Raw genomic sequence first — 18501 nt, 5'->3', positions numbered from 1 at the left:
ATAAAAAATATTTATAACAAAATACACGTGATGCTTTTTGGTGGGACTAAAAAAAAAATCTTTATTTCTTGCCATAAAGTGTTCTACCAGTAGAGGGAGCTAGTGCACCCTGAAGTTCTACACAATTCATTTTTAATTAATTTCAACTTTTTGTGATAGGATTAAGTAAATCTTTATACTTATGCCACTAATGTCTTTTTAAATTTTAGTGGGGGGAATGGAGGGTTTACCATTACATTTTTCATATATATTTCTCAAACTAAATTTCTGTAGTTTCGGGATACATTGCTGTGTTGGATTAGATTAAAAAAATAAATGAAAAAGGGCATAAAGAACTGGAAACGCAGACTCAATTTATACCAGCATAAAGGCAGTGTAAGACTGATACGTTTAAGCCTCTTTGCTTTAATTTGAAATCTCTCTACACTCTGGAGGACGTCTCTTATTTTGAAGGAAAACCTGACTGTCCCAGAATGAGGGCCCGTCTGTCTGGCTTGGTTGAGCTCTTCAGATGGTTGTACTTTAAAGTTGTGTGGGTGAAGCTTCTGGCTCCACAGCGCCACAGGTTCAGCTGTGCAGACATCACTCTGACTGCGGTAAGCAGATTTCTTGAAAATTATCCGTGAAAGCTTTATTATTCAGACCTGGCAACTTGTTTTTAAAAAAGTTAACAAAGTAAAAAAAAATTATTATCCTTTACATTTTGAGAAAGATTTAGAAGAAAAGTTTTAGAAGAAAATGACTTTTTTTAGGTGGTACAACTAAATGCAGCAGTAAAAAAAATGCAGTTGCCTAATTTTAGTCTCGTTTTGCAGGTTTTGAGTTCATGTACTTCATTTTTAAATCTGGAAAGGACACTAAAGCATGAGGCTTTCTGGTGTGTGGGCGGCATACATACTGACTTGTGAAAGCTTGAGCTGCTGCTCAAATCTGGTTCCAGTTAGAGAGTTTCTTGTTTTTTTTCCCCATGTTCTGATTTAACTAACAAGGTAAAGAAATGCTTTACGGGGGGTTGTTTGAAATCCCTGTTCTATTATTTCTCTTTATCTTCCTATGTTTTATTTCCTGCTTTATTTGTGTGTGTTTTTTCCATTTCCTAAAAACTACACGTCTTCTCCAAAACTCATTAAAAAAGATCTGACTTACCACAGTAATTCTTACATGATAAAACATTTAAGGGAAAACTTCAAGGTAACTATTATACTCAGCCGCAAAGTCTGGCACTTCAGTGATGCTGCCTGCAGCTATAAGTTGAAGTGGATTTGTTAAAGCAATCACCATGATCTCAGTGCAATAAAATATAGAAAGTCTCAAACTTTTAAGCAGCTTGGCTGAAAGAAACTGCCTGTTATTTGACCAGAACAGAGCGCAGACACTGGCAGACACTCTGGCAGCTTCTGATGGAGGTTTTAGCGGACTTAAGGCGCAACTTTTCTGGCAACGTGAAAAGTTTATGGGGGAAAGCTTTGGCTTTTATCCTGCAGCTACAGTATTTATACCTCTTGGGATGTGTTGAAATACATCATTTCTTGATAAACAGATGGAAGAAAAAAAAAACGGTAGCTGTCAGACTCATTTAAAGGGTTTAAATAAAAGTAGCTCAGATTTTTTTGAGATTGTGAAAGTGATGAAAAAACTCTGGAAATAGAAAACTGTTGATCGGAAACAGGTTTTAAGATTTCTAGGTTTAATATTGATGGAAGAACTAACAGAGTTGCCATATGGGAATAAGAAAAGTCTAAAAATGTCGACTATAAAAGTTTGTTTTGCAAAATGTTTTGGGGAATTCAATTAGTTTAGACTGATCCAATCCACTATCCATAAGTGATAGTTATTAGAAATAATGCATATTTAATAAAGCATTTTCTTCAATATCAAACTTTTTTTTTAGATTTAGGCTTGTCTAAGAAATAAAAAATCTTCCCCCACTCTGATGAAAATTGAGTTTTGGTTGTTTTTACCATTGCGTATTTAATTTTATAGACACAATGAACCTCTTTGAATCATGTTTTTACCATGTTCTTCAATTTTCTGAGGATGGAGGAGATTGATAAAGAAAATTAAGCTTAAAATAGCACTTCTGAGTATTTCTTTCCTCAAATCGTTGTGAATCAGGAGCAGATGGAAAATAGTGTTTGAAAAAAAGTTTATTTGTGACGTAGACAATACGCAGGGCGGGCCAAAAGCTCCCTGCTACGAGCTCTCAGCTACGGAAAGGGGAAGGGGGGCCGGGGTTGCTTCATTTCAACAGTCCCACCAACAACTCAGAAGCAAATTTCTAATGAACTACTGCAGAAACTGTCTTGTTTTTTTTGCTTTCGCTAAATATTTTATAAAAATAATTAAAAGACTACTATGAAGACATTTAAAATAGATCAAAAGATGATCAGAGTGGGTCTTTAAAGAGAAAAGCCTGCAGCGGGTATTAAGGAGTCATTAGGACTTAACAAAAACCCCACTTAAGAAAAAGAAATGAATAAAAAAGAATCTATTTTAACAGCTTGCAAACCCTCATTAGTTCTTTCAGCAAAACCCCTGATTGCAGTTTGAAAATTGGAAAACATCCTTCCTGAAATTCCTTTGTCAGCTTTTTGCTGGAAAAACAGCTGAATAAGTGCATGAACAGATGAATGAAACACAAGATAAAACTAAAACGTGTCCAGTACAGAATCCATCCTTCTAAAGCAATCACATCTGCCCTGTTGCAGCAGAGCAGCTCAGGTTCTTTGACTTTGATTCGAATCTGCTGTCTCAGCTTTGCCTCGCTGTGTGGAACGTCCTCTAAAGCCAAAGCAAACATTTTTTGAATCTGCACAAAGATTTAGCTGAACTCTCGACCGCGTTTGAAACCCTTGCATGTTTGTTTCTTTGGAAAACACGGCTGGCTGTTGGCGCTCTCAGGGTGGGGCTGGTTGGAAAAGATGCTGATCTAAATCTGAAAGCTCTGCCCTAAAGGTTTGGAATAGAAGATCCAATTGCACTGCCAAAAACTGAGCGTTCTTTCTGTTTTGGCAGCTCAGTGCTCACATTGGCACATATTAACATTTTTCATTGTTTCCAAGAAAACAGAAGTCATGTGGCTCTATTCTTTTAGGAAAAGTTAAAACATAAATTTAGATCAGACATGTTTTAGCATGTAGTTACACATTTTAGGCTTTGAATTCTGAATTAAAAGCAACTCTGCTTTCTGAGGTGGATTTACATGTACTGAAGTAACAAGTTACATTTAGCTGTCTGGTTTCATGTTAGTCGTGTAAACAGGAAAACTAGTTTCTCTAATAATCCCAGAAGATTAGAAACCCGGTTTCTGAAGTAGATTGCCAGGAAAAACAGATTTCTCAGAGTACATTATTAAAGGATTCTGACTCTTAACTGTCAAAAAAGAGAAACTGGATTAACGGTGGGCAGTGGCGGTTCTACCCTGAATTACTCCCCGGGCGAGACCCTCCTCTGGCGCCCCCCCCCCCCAAATAAGGTCACTTTGTCCATTTATTGTAACTGAAAATACAGTGGGAAATATTTAATCAAACACAAATAAATAATCTAAAATAAATATTATAAACTACAAATCACACTAATAACACACTAGAATAAATGTAACTGCAGCACTAAGAACAGAAAACACTAACTAAACCTGATGCAAGCTTGTCAATAACGTCATCATATGAAATCTGCTCCCCCCCTGAATGATTGATACTAACAACAGCAGGTTAGTGAGTTGCTCCTGAGACATTGGTGATCTCAGGTATGACTTGATCAACTGGAGTTTAGAAAAGCTAACAGCAGCAGCAGCAGCAGCAGCAGCAGCAGCAGCAGCAGCAGCAGCAGCAGCAGCAGCAGCAGCAGCAGCAGCAGCAGCAGCAGCAGCAGCAGCAGCAGCAGCAGCAGCAGCAGCAGCAGCAGCAGCAGCAGCAGCATGCTACCATCACAGCTCATTTAACATTATGAACTAATATACAACAATAAAACACAACAAAAACTTTGTGTTACAGCAGAGCAGACAGACACACAAATCATAACTAATGTTACAAGTTAAGGCAGAGCAAACATTTAAGAATAAATATCTTAAAAATGACGTTATTTGCAATATTTGGGCCTACTTCAGTTTTGGTCATGATAGACCAAACAAGAGATTTTTCCTCTGCAACGTTGTTGTTGTTGTAGGGCAGGTAGCATTCGAATTTAGAAAACGTGCATCTAGCTATGCGATAATACCCTTTTCTTTGTCTCTTTTCTCCTCTTCTTCTCTTTTCTTTCTAAATTGGGCACCAGCTTTGACCTTTTTTCTCCATATTTCAGATGTTTTTTCATTTAGCATTAATGTCCTGACATAGGTATCAAGTCTGTCGACTAAACCAACTGTCATCTAAGTGAAGAATTTTTTTTGTTTTTCCATTTTTTATTTGGGCATTTCACACCAAAATAACCAAAAAAAGCATGATTTTTTTATACCTTTTTTATACCCGCAGCCCCCCCCCCCCCAATTCGCTACATGGCGGCGCAATTTTTATTTTTATTTTTTCATCAAGCACTGAGCCGCGGCCCGCGACCGTTGCCCCCCTGGAAGAAGATCCAGCAAGGTTTGCGCATGCGTTTTGCGCTCCGTGCTCACCTCTCAGCCTGCACCCTTCACCCCGCGCCCCCTCCCTTCTCCTTCTCACACACATTTGCGTCTACTTCTCAAAGACAGGAGGGAGCGCAGCTGCGGGGCGGGGGCGCCACCACGTTTCAGGCTGTTACAAACTCTGTGATATAAGTAAACCAATAGTGGTGCATAAAGTATTTTACAAGAGCTGAGCCGCTGGCGCCGCCCCTCCGTCATTTTTCCGCCCCGGGCGATCGCCCGTATGGCCCGTGCCTAAAACCGCTACTGACGGTGGGAGGCTTTTCCTGTCACACTGTGGAGTTGATGGTGTGATTCAGAAATGAGGTAACTCAAGGTCTATTCTCACCGCACAAGCTGGTTAGGAGAATTAGTGGACCAAACTCTCCTGTCCACTTTATAGTAAAGGTCTCGGTTCACTTTAGGGTCAAACAAAGCAGAAGTGGAGCAAAAGGAGTTTGGAAATAAACAGCTCACAGCACAAAACGGAAGAAGTAGACCTTCTGAAAAAGTTGTGAAATATCTAGTAGAATGCCTAACAGAGTGGAAGTATTGGTTACTTATTCACTATAGTGAGAGGATGAGTGGGATTGGCAGGTTTTTATTCTTTCCTGCTTTTTCCCCCGTCTTGGCCAGACGGTATTGCTCTTAAGTGCATAATCATTTAATCATTGCCTGCTTGGTCTTTGGTTTACTTCTGAAAGCACCGTGTATCACAACCAAACCAAACCAAACCAAACCAAACCAAAGGAAGGTGTGAAAGTTGGTGTCCTCTCGTTTGTCGTGGGAGTTACGTTCTAAAAATGACGTATAAAAAAATAATAGATGTTCTAAGGCTGTAAAACTTCTAACAACCATAGACTGTAAAAACATGGACGAGCCGAGGTGTGCTGTCACTCAAAGAAAATGTCTTGCCTCCGGCTTTCGCGAAATGAGGCCAAATCCCTCACCATTGCTTCCTGAGACGGGCGCTGCCACGCCTAAACCAGTGGACAGTGATTGGTCCGAGTCGCTTTGAGTCATCGTATCTATGGCAACTACTGTCGCCAAACAGGAGTGATCTTATTGTAATCCCCACCTCTTTGCACACCTTGCCCTCTCGAACGCTGCATTTGTATTGACTATGAAATTGCGCAAATTGGATTTGTCATAATAAATTTGCCTAATGGAAACGTGGATTTAGAAAAAAACAGCATTTAGCGCAAAAAAAAATATTGCTTGGAGAAGGGGATTTTTGAGGCATATTGAAATGGACATATTTCGCAAAACTGCATTGGAAAAACGTTTTTTTTTCTTCAACTTAAATGAGTCACGTGACCAATAACTCTGCATCCATTGTCTTAACCCGCTGGCGCCTCAGAGTTGCTGGAGCTCATCCCGGCTAGAGTTGGGCGAAGGAGGGGTACAGCCTGGACAGGTTGCCAGCCTGTGGTCGCTCCACTGAATCCCAGTGTTGCAGCTCGCTATGCCCAGCGGCGGAGCACGTTTGCTTGCTACGCTAGTACCCAGGCCGCTGGCCGGCTGCACCGAAATCTCATATTTTTCTCATTTTCATTAAAACAATTATAAAAAGATCCTGTAGTTTAATTCTTGTATTTATTTTTCCCCTCTTGAACTAATGTGGGTTACAGACACGGAAGTACCTGCAGAAAGATGTGTTTGCAGCGGGAGACTGAATGATCTCATGAACCAGACATGGAGACGTGATTTCTGATGCTTTTGTAGAACTTATAAAATGAATAAATCCAATCTCTAAAGATCCTCTGTGTCTTCCATGCATTGTAATGAGTTTTACTCAGACAGGAATGTAAATGTATCTGCTGTAAATCAAAGTGTTTTTCACCTCCGTGTTTTTGTATGACTTTGTATGACGTGAGTTGATTATTCGCATAATTATGATTTAATAGAATCAACGACGCTTAAGAATTGCAAAATAACAAGAAAAGGGCCTTCACAGTCTGCAGCCATTGGCTGCCCAAAATCTGTCCATCAAATGCCTCAGACATTCAACGTTAGACCCACATGCTTTTACTGAGGCATCTAATTAATCAGTTAGTAACTTGAATAACGTGGGATAAAGAAAAATATCTTTTAAAAAAATTAGGATTAGAAAGAAGATATTAAGAAAAAGGTATCAGAACAAGAATAGTTATTCTGACAAATAAATGACTGAGTAATAACTGTCTATTTCTCAATAGAAGTCTACGGGGCTTTGGCTTCTTGAGACCAGAGGGTACTTCCTATTTGGGAACACAAGACGGGAGGGGCTAAGCTGTCCATTGCTTTTACAGTCTACGCTAACAACACACTTAGAGAGACAAGAACATTTACACACTTTCTCTTAGTTTTAACTCTCAAAGTTCAAACCTTCACAAAGAAATAAGTCCAGTACCATGGAAGAAAAAAACAAAACAAAGATCTGCTTGCAATTTGGGAAAATGAATGCATTCTGTAGAGGAGTACATTCTGTCTCAGCAAACCAAGTCTGTGGGACTATGACACACTCATAATTATATATAATACAGTAGCATTTAAATACATTAGATGCCAACTTTCTCTGAGGGCCTACTTATAACTCACCATCTCTCCTGAATGCTGCCAGGGTCAAATGTTTTCCATCCCTGCCTGCTCTTCCCCATCTGTTCCCAGACATAGTTACTGTGTAGGCTTGTGCGGTAAATGAAGGTCTTTACTCCCTTTGTCAGCCACGAGACAAGTCAAACCTACATCACTCACATGCAAGTGCGCTGAGTCCAGCAGATACTAAAGTTCAGCTCCAGACACTATAGACCCCTTTGTTGACATGTTTTTTTAATCTAACTGTAACAAATGCCACTTTGTTACTTGTGTGTGTCGACATGTGTCCACCTGATTGTACCTGTTTTTCTGCTCACCTTGGACAAATGATTGTTAAGCTGCTTGGCAGCCATTTTGAATGTTTAGCTGAAACCATTTTGAAAGGGGTGTTAAGCTATTAACCCCGCATCCCTTCGGTAATGGTTTGAACCAATCGGGGCAAGGCTATATAAGCAGAGGTGTTTGCTCTGTAGAGGAGGGATTTGTTATTGAGAACACGTTGGACTTTGAAAAATAAAACTGTTGACTCCAAACTAACCAAGACCCAGACTGGTCACTTTAGCACAGCCGCTTCTGGTATTCTGCAACACTAACTGATCTCAGAGTTTTTGTTTTGCTCATCTATAGGCTCAATGAGTTGTAGATCACGGGATCCCATTTTGACACGATTGAAATGATTCTGTATTTTGTCACATTTCGTGCCCACCTCCCAACCGTACCGTTCTTGAGCCTTGGGAATTTATGTATTTCTGTACATTACACAATTTAAAACCAGAAAACTATTTTTTCCCCTCATTTTTGTAGAACATGCAGATATATTAACAAGTCATCTCTTATCAGTCAGCTTTTAGAAGGAAAATGGGGACATTTGTATTGTTTTCTATACCTTTATTAGAACATTAAGAGAAACACAATTGTGTATGGAGGACATGGGTATGCAGAACTGTTCAACTTAACCCAAAACAACAGCATTCCATCTTGTGAGTGGCCAGACGGTGCCAGCTTCACAGTTCTGACTGAGACTTCCTGTTTCTCAGTTTTCCTCTACATTCTTCAGCAATAAGCTCATGCCAGCAGACACACACACACACACACACAATCTAAACCAGTATTCTAGTTTGTCTGGTCATGTTTTCTCATTCTTGTGTTGCCTGTGCCTCATCTCGCCCCTCTGGTGTTTTACATGTGCGAGTGATTTGCCATCGCACGAGACTTCATCACCTCTTCACACTAAAAGCAAAGAAATCACACTATGTACTTAGTTTGATTAGAAAAACTATCTGGTAGAGAAACCAGAGATTGAAAAAGGAAATCTCCCTGGAATTCAAAAGAGTTCTAAAACCAAAACAGTCAACGTACGAAAGTAACTAAATCTTCTAAGGATTAAAGCATTTTTACAGAATAGGTAACGGGTAAAACCCTAGAATGACCAAAAATGCTTTTATTTGCAATATCCTTCAGTACTACAGTTAAAAACCAAATAAAACCCATTGATTAAAAGTGTTGCCCTTAAAAACACAACTTTTATTGTGTGTGATAAAGAGACAATATATTTCTCTCAATCTGTTTTTTTTAAACAAGCCACCAGTTTCCTCCTATTTTTTAATTCCCTTGTTGCCATGGGGATTGAGCATTGATTTGTGTGTTTGCGTCCCTCCTGGAGGGAACTAATGCAGATGTGAATGCTGACAATGATTTATTGACGTCAAATGAAGAGAAGACATGCACTGACATTGCCTTCGAACAGAGAGACCTCCTGTTTTGCTTCAACTTGTGTGTGGCCTTGTTTGCTTCATTTCTGCTGCCATCAGATAAGGTTTCTTTTTAAAAGCAATGCCTTTCGTTTAGACTTTGCCTAATGTCTTGGACTTATGCTAAAACGTGAGAACCTATTGAAAACCAATGATTTTACAAATGATACTTTGCTCATAAATGAGTGTGAGAAAACAAGCAAGGTAAATATAAACAAAAATAAAAAGGAAAGTTGGAGACGTTGCATAAATATCTGTGAAAAAGGCAGAGTTCATCGTCCTTTAGGGAACATGGATAAGTTACCTCACCAAGTTAGAGACTAAACCAGTTTTTGTTCCCAGTTAATGAGAAGTGAATTAACAAAAACGTTATAGGGAGTCCTGTCTGTTCATCTGTGATGTCATTTTCCAGTTTTCAGTTCTATTGTCTCTTGAGGAAACAATGACAAAAGACTGTTTGTTTTAGATGCAGATAAGATAAATGCAAAGTTTTTTCCCCCATTCATCTTTGACTCTTGGGAAAACTTTTTCTTCTAAGCCCTGATGTGATCTACAACATTAAATTTTTATTTATATGCGTCACTAAATGTTTTTAAAGCCTTTTATTAAATCAGAACTTTACCTATACTTCTACATTTTACATTAAATCAAAATGATATATTTGGCCTCACAGGTTCTTATGTCCTGCTGGAATTAAGACCCATTCCTCCTAAAAAACACCCATCCGGATTTTTGAGCTTGGTATCTTCTATAATTACTTGAAATGACCATTATTTGATAATCTCTTAACACATCAATTTTTCTCAGTGTTCTTTGCTATGTATAGGGAAAAAACACATGTTGGATCTACTTAAATGCTTATGAAAGGCTTTTTGGTTGTGAGATGTCAACATTTTTTTTGTAGATTTTCTAAGGTTATTCAAGTCAGGCTGCAGTGGATGCAGTTTATTTGTTACTGAAGTGACAGCCGGCAGCACTGCATAAAAGGTTAACGTTGTGAAAAAAAACTATAATTGAATGAAAGTGTTTTAAGATGGTCAGGAGTCTGCTGAAAAACAAACTTAAAGAGTTCTGGGTGTAACAAAAAATATGGCTTGGATAACTTGGACAACAGTCATGTCTCTCACCCACCCCCCAACTCTCCCAGAACCCCTGTTTTGTTTATTAAGCAACAAAACAAAAATGCGCAAAAAGGATCAAATTCAAGTGTAGTCCCGTTTTTGAACTAACATAAAATGTAAGGCTAATAAAAAAAAGGAATACCGGTATATGATTCAGGTTAGATATCCTAAAATAGCCAGATGTTGCCACTTTTAGCCACTTTGCAAATGGTATTGATTGTCAACTTTCACTGCTTGTACTTGAGTCTAAAAGCAAAGCCCTAAATCTATTTTATTCCTAGTTTGTCCACAGTTTAAATTTGATTTGATGTCCAAAAGAAAATTTACATGTGCAGACATACTGCTTGGTCCAAATAACACAAAAGCTTGTGGTTTTGCAAGAAGTGGTTCATTTTGGATCTAGTGGGTGTCATTGTTAAATGTCTTACTGCGGTTATTGTAACCGAGAATTCCTCCCTGGTGTGTCCAAAAGCTCTCCTGCAGCAGCCCAAATGCATTCCTTGTAGCCAGCCAGCATGAAGCCAAAGCAGAATAGAACAGTGATAGCAATGGAGCCAATGTTTGCTGCCATACCGTTGTTTGTAGAACCACAACTGAAAACCAGAATCTGTGTTATTTCTGGATCTAAGACTCTGTAATCACAGCTCTGAGATCAGAGTTAGTGTTTAAAACACACTGTGATTTGGGAAATATCTTTAGGCAGTTTAACTGGTGTGGTTTTTAAAAACAGAGATAATTTTTCTCTGTTTGATGAAGTTAATTTATCTTGAGAAGCATTTAAAAAAGGTTACTAAACAATCTAAAGGGAAGATGTAACTTCCAGAATATTCCCCACTTACAAACTGATAAGTATTCATTAAGACGGGGCCCTTGGCAACGGCGGCCGTGTCCCCTGGGGGCCGGTTTCCTGGGCGCGGCGGTGCTCTCTCCGCACAAGGGGGGGGGGGGTTCACATTACACCTGAGCCGGGGATGTCCGTGTCCCTGGGGGGTGGGTTCTGGTCCTTGCCCCTGGGTGCTGGGCCCCGCCAAATCTCCAACTGTGGCCGAGCCTGGTCAGGCCAAGTTTACAACACCACTGGTGGGCCCCCTTTCTCCCCGGGGCGCTCCCCTCCTGGGTGGGGGCGGCTGGCCCCTGCTTTGCTCCTCCCTGGACCAACCGTGGGCCGAGTGGGTGGTGGCCTGGAGTGCGGAGCGGGTCTCCCTTGGGGGGTCCTGGCTCGTACCTGGGGTTGGGGCGGGGGGATGCCCGGAACTCCTGGGGGGTGATGGGCTGCTCGTCTGGGGCTGTGGGCGCCCTTCTCGGGTGGGGCCCTGCTTTGGGCTCTCCCGGCGCGGCGGGGGGGCTGCTCTCCTGGTTGGGCTGGGGCGGCGCTCCCTTTCCCTCCGTGCCTCCCTGCTCTCTGGCTCTGGGGGCCTCGCGGCGGTCCTGCTGGCCCTGGCCTGGGTGGCGGTCTTGGTCGCCCGGGGGGCGGTCGTTCCCTGCCTGTTCCCGTGTGGCGTTGGGGGGATTCCGGCTGCCGCTGCTGCTGTGGCGGGGGTCTGGGTGTGGGGGTGGCTGGGCGCTCCTCCTCCTTTTCACATTCCACCATCCATTTTAGAAGAACATAAACACTCACCTGAGCACAGTGCTCACTTTGCACTTATAGTTTGCATGATTGAATGAATGAAAGATTTCACACTAGTTGGTTTAAAGGCATAAGTGAACACTATCTGTTTTGTGTACATGTCGACATGTGGACATTTTTTTCAGCCAGCAGGTGTGTTGATAACATTTGAGTGTGTGTGAGGACAGGCACCTCCCTTTTTGTACTACATTTGAACCTTACTGTATTGATAAACAACCAGTAAACTTGTTGCTTTATGCTGCTTCATGGTCCCCCCCCCCCCCCCCCCCCCCCCCCTCCTATTATCACCCTCTTACCCGCCCTCTCTCTAACATCCCTCTCTTCTTCCCTTCTTTCCTTTTCCGTCCGGTCCAACACCAAAGATTTTCAAACATGATTGAAATTAATAAAGTTTGGCCTCAATTACAAAAGGGGTTTATTCAGACATACCTTTGTTTTGTCTGAAGATTAATAACCCCTCCTGTTAAAGTAAAATATGTCCAACACAAGAAGCCGTCAGCTCTCATCTGCCTGCCCAGCTGTAGGACAGGACAAGTTAAAAAAAAACAAAAAAAAAAGTATTCATTAAGACGAGATAACAAAAATGGGATCAATAAAAGGAAATCACTACATGAAGACCATATAAAAACAAATAAAAAAAAGGGAATGGAAAACAAAGGGTTATGCCCACTCAGAGCCAATTACTACATGAAACCCAGTGACTCTTCAGGTTGATTAAAAGCTGAAAATGGACCAATAGCGGGTTGGAATTTCTGTCTGCAATAACTGCTGCATGTTTAGGTCACCATGAAGCAGGGGTCCCCAAACTTTTTCCAGTGAAGGCCACTTGATGTTTCCGTTCTCTGATTGGGGGCCAGGGTCAGTTTGAAACAGAAAAAGTGTGACGATCAAAGGGTTGCCTAAATGTAAACTGAAAGCCACACTTAACCAAAAATTAAACACCCAATATGAAATCAAGCAGTCCTCTCTGGGTTCTTCACACAAAAAAAAAAGTATGATAATCAGTAAATATATAGTAAGACTCTTATGAAATCAGTAAAAAACACATTACCCTCTCTGGGTTATTTACATAAAAAGTCAGGAAATGTATAGTAACAGTATATTAGATTTTAGAAAATCAATAATAACCAAATACATTTCTGTGGGTTGTTTACAGAAATAAAGCCGCTGTTGTCCATGCACAATCTTATGTGCATGTTCAGTTGTAAGAGCAGAATCTCTTTAAAGACTCAAAAGAGCAGTCTTTTAAAGTTTTTGTGTTCTTTTCCTTCTCTTTCCTTATTCTTTCCTTCCAAAAGGCTTGGTCAATTCTGAAATAGCTGGTAAAAAAGCTGTTTTTTATGTGCTCAAGGGGAGAAGTCAGCCCTGAAACTGCATCTACAGCAGTGTTGAAACCCAAACAAACCAAACCAGTTTCACCTAAGTCATTAACAGCTGAAAGAGATGACCAGGTTGGGGAGGGTAGACACTGTCTCCCCAACTCCAGCTGAGAACAAAGGACTAATAACGAGCCGAAGTCAATGTAGTCATCAATGTAAAAAATGTTACATCAATGTAACAATACTATCCAGTTTCAGGTCTGACTCCTGCTCTTTTACCAGCTATTTCAGAATTGACAAAGCCTTTTGGATAAGAGGTGAAATGTCTTCAACTTTAAAAACCAAGTCGAGATGACAGCCCCTAAACCTACTACTATGATCAAATAAGCTTTATTGACGTGAGATACCAGAGATACCGTTTTCCATGCTTCCATGAGGTCTTGATCACTTGGCCAGCCTAAAAAAATATGAATGCAAAAAACTTAAACAAAAAATAAAAGGCACTCTCTCTGGTATCGTTCAGGGGGCCAGGTCAAATGAGTGGGCGGGCCAGAGTTGGGGACCCTTGCTATAAAGTCTTAGGCTTCTTACTAAAGCTATGGCCTTTCTTGTAGCTACAAAAGAGTAAACACAGATTTTTAATATAGAACTAAATTTGATGTTTTTTGTCATCTACAATGGAGCATCAGTGGGTAAAGGGCTTACAATGTTGACCAGCTGGGCAACTCTTCCACGGTTCATAACATTTATTGACTTTTTAATGAGTGAGATAAGGTGACTCAGCAAAGCTTTAGCAGATTGAGAGGACCCCAGCTCACATCAAACCTCTTAATGCACACCAACAGTGCCCCTATGTGGAGGTTCTAAGCTAACAGTAGAGAAATCTTGGCATCTGGTCTGTTATTGAATGACCTAACTTGTTCTTCTCTTTGTGTAGACGAGGTTCTATCTGGATGTGACAATGGCAGACAGCTCATACTGCTTCTACTGTCGTGAGGATCTTGGGGGAAAGAAGTTTGTCCGTCATGAAGGAAAAATTGTCTGCGTTGACTGCCACTGCAAGTTTTGTGCCAACTCCTGTGCCCAGTGCTTTCGTCCGATCTCTGTGGATTCAAAGGTTTGTCTCTGGAGTGCATTTGGTGGTTTGTTCTAAGGGACCTGTCAGTATCTCTTTATAATACTTAAGGCAGCTTCTACCCTCATTTCTCAGGAGCTGAGCCACAAAGGCCGCTACTGGCATGAAGACTGTTTTCATTGTGCAAAGTGTTACAAGCCTCTGGCGAAGGAGCCTTTTGGTACAAAAGACGACGCCATCATGTGTTTGACGTGCTGCTCTAGAGAGGACGCCCCACGTTGCCACGGTTGCTACAACATTATTCCAGCTGGTATGACCGATCACCCGTTGAAACGCTAACACAGCAAACAGCTTTACAGAAGCTTTAGGAAAATAGGATCTACAGTTTACACGAACTAAGAATAATTTCACCTAAAAGACATCTTGTCTTGTCTCTTGCAGGCATAGAGAGTGTAAAGTACAAAGAAAACTTGTGGCATGAAGAGTGCTTCACCTGCTGCAGCTGTAGACGGCCTATTGGATCACAAAGTTTCATCTCCAAGGACAAAGACATTTACTGCAGCCCCTGCTATGACAAGAAATTTACAAAAGACTGCGTCAGCTGCAAAAAGGTTTGAATGAGTAACCACCCACTAATATGTAGGAACCGTCTGAACTGTTCTGAAAGAGATAAGCAAAAGCACCTAAGAATATATATATTTGTAAAATTATCTGAAATATACAAGAGCTGTTAAAAGAAGAATCAGATTTTAATTTCTACAAACTTCCACTTCTTTTTCGCAGTTTTCATTTTAGTGAAATATCATCTTTTTGCTTTGTTTTTCTGTTTTTGTATTTTCTACCAGTCCTTAAACTTCTATAGCACATTGAGCTGTATCTATTGGAAAGGGGTGATGAAAATACATTTGAAGCTGACCTGTGTGTCCAGGCGATTACATCTGGAGGAGTGAACTACCAGGACCAGCCGTGGCACAGCGACTGTTTTGTGTGCAGCGGCTGCTCTGAGCCTCTGGCAGGATCGAGCTTCACCAACCATGAGGATCAACTCTTTTGTGTCGACTGCTACAAGAACCGCGTGGCCAAGAAATGCAGTGGCTGTAACAATGCCATCACAGGTACCTTAAAGCCATTTCAAGCTTCGAGTATTTTATGCATTTTTCCAAAAAGGTTTGCGTAAAACAGCTACCTCAACTCAACGAGACTAAATGGTAGAAATCAAGTTAAGTAATCTAAATTCAGGAAGTTCATGGTGTTTTGAGCAAATGCTAAAATGTGGATTTTTACATTTTTCTCCTCATTTGACCAGCAGGATATCATCAGTTTTGCAAAATTAGCTCGTTGCCAGGCAACTGTACGAAGCTTGAAAGATAGTCCTTGGAGTTGAGCTTCTTAAAAGCAGATTATACAAATGACATCTCCACTAGTGACACATTGTATCTTTATTTTTTGCAGATACTATCTGCAATTTGAATAGTTCATTCTACTGCAAAAGGGGGAAAAAACTCATTACGTCTTTCACACAGAAAGTGAACTGAGATCTAGTACAATTTTTACTGTAATTTTACCTTTGCTTAGTTACTAATTACACAAATTATTGTGCTGCTGCACAGTGGAACATATGATCGGATTTTCAGTTAGGACTATAACCAATTGGTTAACTAATGTGCTTAGAGGTGACCACTTGAATGACAAAACTTCAAAAACGTCAAAAGGTTTTATTTTTTTCCCCTTTAACCAAGAAACAGTTTTCCCATATGAATTAGGGTAAATTCATAGGAAAAATAAACCCATAACAAATGCGAAGTGTTCAAAAATCAGTTGTTCTCCGACCAGCAGGTGGCGCCAATTGACCAACCCAGGCCACACATCAGGTCATTTTGCATCCCTTTTTTCTTCTCTCCTTGCAGGCTTTGGTAAAGGGGTGAATGTGGTGAAGTTTGAGGACAGGTCCTGGCACGAATACTGCTTCAAATGTAAGGCATGCTCAGCCAACCTGCCTCAAAAAGGCTTCATCATCAAAGGAAGAGACGTCTTCTGTACCGAATGCAGCAACAAGGAGTGACGGACAACCCAACTGCTGTTTTCTTTGTCTCTCAAAACCCATATATTTGATTCTTTCATGAGAGCCTTCATTTTAATAAACATGTTTATGCTTGTGTCGTTTACACAAAGGCCATTGTAACATTGAGGCCAGAGTGTGCAAGCTGTTGTTTGCTTTGATGCTGCATGATAACATTTACACACTGCTGAATATTGTAGTAACACACTACAACATTTAACACAAACCTCTCAGCTCATTTTGCTTAATTCAGCTATTTATGTAAAATACCCAATTTTTGAATAATAAAAAAAATATTATACCTTACCGTTTTTTGTGTGTGTAAAACTACAAGTCAATATTTTTACCATAACTTACCATAACTTAAAGACACACTCAAATAAAAACTGTGTTTTTGGTGTTTAACATGTTCTTTAAAGTTAGGATTAAAATTGCATTTCTGAGTATTTCTTTATTCAAATTGCGGTGTGTCCGGAGCAGACAAAGGCCTTTTAAAAAATAGAAAAAAAAACTTGTAGTTATTCTGTAAAAACTACAATCCGCAGGCCACAAGCTCCCAGCGCTGCTTCATTCTGATGCATCCACTAGTAGGGAAATAGAGCCATGTAAGTTTTCATTTTTCTCATCCGAGCTGACATCTGGCTCAGTACCACATGCCTGGATAGCTACAATATTGCTGGGCCTTTTTGTTTCATCACAAATGTCGTCCTGGGGGTGTAAGGGGCTGTATGCTGGTGGGATGATGAGAAATTAGTGCAAGTTTACTCCTCGCCAACAGTCCTGCTCACAATTCAGAGGCAACATTTTTATGAAGTCCTGCCACTCTGCAGAAACAATGTCCAAGAAAATTACAGGTTTTTAAATGTTATTTATTGGGGGTGATTCAACCGCTCCTCGTCTGGCTATTCACCTATAGGACCCTTCTATGGAGGTCTTATAGAGGCACTATCCCGAAGACACCAAGGCTCCCAAGATCAAGCACTCAGGTACCCACCCCCACCACAATGGCAGTTCATGGAGTGGAGTGTTAATACAACTTAGATACATTTAAATGATTATTTATAATGAGACTGTCAGAAGAATAAGTACCCACTGTCAAGTACTCTTCTATTTCCATTTAAGTCAATAGGATACAATTGAAATGTTCTGTCTTCATTGAAATTATCTGGACTGAACTGGAGTGTGACAATCCTAATTATTAGAGCTCTTTTTGATGCGTTTATTGTTTTCTTGTGTCGTGCTTTGATACAATTGCAGTTTTGAACTGGCAATGTATAATCAAACTGAATTGTACTGAAGTGTCTGGGACCAAAATCTTATTGATGATGCCTTTTTACTGTTGTTAGGGTTAATGGGAAGCTATTAGGGATATTCCGTTTATTTATTTTTCTAACTTGTCCTGTCCAACAGCTGAGCAAACAGATGAGAGCTGAAGGCCTCTTGTGGCCTCTCAGATTTTACTTTAACAACAGGAGTTATGAATCTTCAGACAAACCAGAGGTATGTCTGAATAAACCCCTTTTGTAATCTAGGCCAAACTTTATTCATCTTAATTATATTTGTAAAATTATGGTGTTGGACCTTACGGAAAAAGAAAGGAGGGAAAAGAGAGGGATGTTAGAGAGGGGGGGATTGAAGGGTGATGGGGGTAAAACCATTAACAGCATAAAGCAACAAGTTGCTGGATGTTTATAATTATTACTGTTAGATTCAGATGTAAAACAAATCTAAAAGGGGCGGGGCCTGTCCACACACACACTCAAATGTTATAAACACACCTGTTGGCTCCAAAAATGTTCACATGTAAACATGTACACAATACAAATACTGTTCACACATGTTTATTCAGTTTAATTAACAATCATTGAGAAGCATGGAGTTCCGTGCTATCAAATAAAAATGACATATTTTAAGATCTTTTTTTCAATCAAGTTCTAATAACGACCATGTGATTGGAAATCTGGCCCAATAATGTAGTTTTAGATCGATCAAAACTGCATGTTATACCATGATCAGGGATCGCATATTTGATTTATTCTTATTATGATCAGCGCTACATACTTCAAGCTTATTTCAGACAAATACTTGGTGACAAACACTCATAGTATATTGTTGCTGTTAAACCCAGCAGAATATTGCACTAGATTGATAAAAACAGTTTGGTAAATTTGGTAAAATTCACAGATTCTGACTCCTGGGATTAATAACTGTTTTGATAAATGTTTAAAACCGACAGCCACGCGACCGTCTAGCTTCGGGAAAAAGTTATTTTAAAAAATACAGAAATCCATGATATCTCAAAATCAGCCAAAACCTGTTACACTGATACGGGCTAGTCATACATACTCATCATATTCATGCCGCAATGA

General features: G+C 40.1%; 1 protein-coding gene across 1 annotated transcript; it reads left to right on the top strand.

The window, feature by feature from the left end:
- Window positions 1-450: 450 nt before the first annotated feature.
- On the top strand, window positions 451-16438 carry LOC101155872 (four and a half LIM domains protein 1). Its single transcript, XM_004076238.4, has 6 exons — window positions 451-596; window positions 13936-14115; window positions 14209-14383; window positions 14515-14684; window positions 15002-15188; window positions 15981-16438. Exons 1-6 carry the CDS (start codon window positions 474-476, stop codon window positions 16133-16135), a joined length of 990 nt encoding a protein of 329 aa, XP_004076286.2. The 5' UTR covers window positions 451-473; the 3' UTR covers window positions 16136-16438.
- The last annotated feature ends 2063 nt before the right edge of the window (window positions 16439-18501 follow it).

The sequence above is a fragment of the Oryzias latipes genome, chromosome 14 (genome assembly GCF_053564925.1).
Source record: "Oryzias latipes strain Hd-rR chromosome 14, Olatipes_Hd-rR_3.1".
NCBI classification, from domain to species: domain Eukaryota; kingdom Metazoa; phylum Chordata; class Actinopteri; order Beloniformes; family Adrianichthyidae; genus Oryzias; species Oryzias latipes.
The sequence above is the reverse complement of the archived record's forward strand: the minus strand, read 5'-3'. Positions and strand labels throughout refer to the sequence as shown.

Coding starts and splice junctions, on each gene's coding strand:
- LOC101155872 (XM_004076238.4), top strand. CDS start 474: ATGAGGGCCCGTCTGTCTGGCTTGGTTGAGCTCTTCAGATGGTTGTAC. Junction 14,685..15,001: donor ACTGCGTCAGCTGCAAAAAG/GTTTGAATGAGT, acceptor CTGTGTGTCCAG/GCGATTACATCTGGAGGAGT. Junction 15,189..15,980: donor CTGTAACAATGCCATCACAG/GTACCTTAAAGC, acceptor CTCTCCTTGCAG/GCTTTGGTAAAGGGGTGAAT.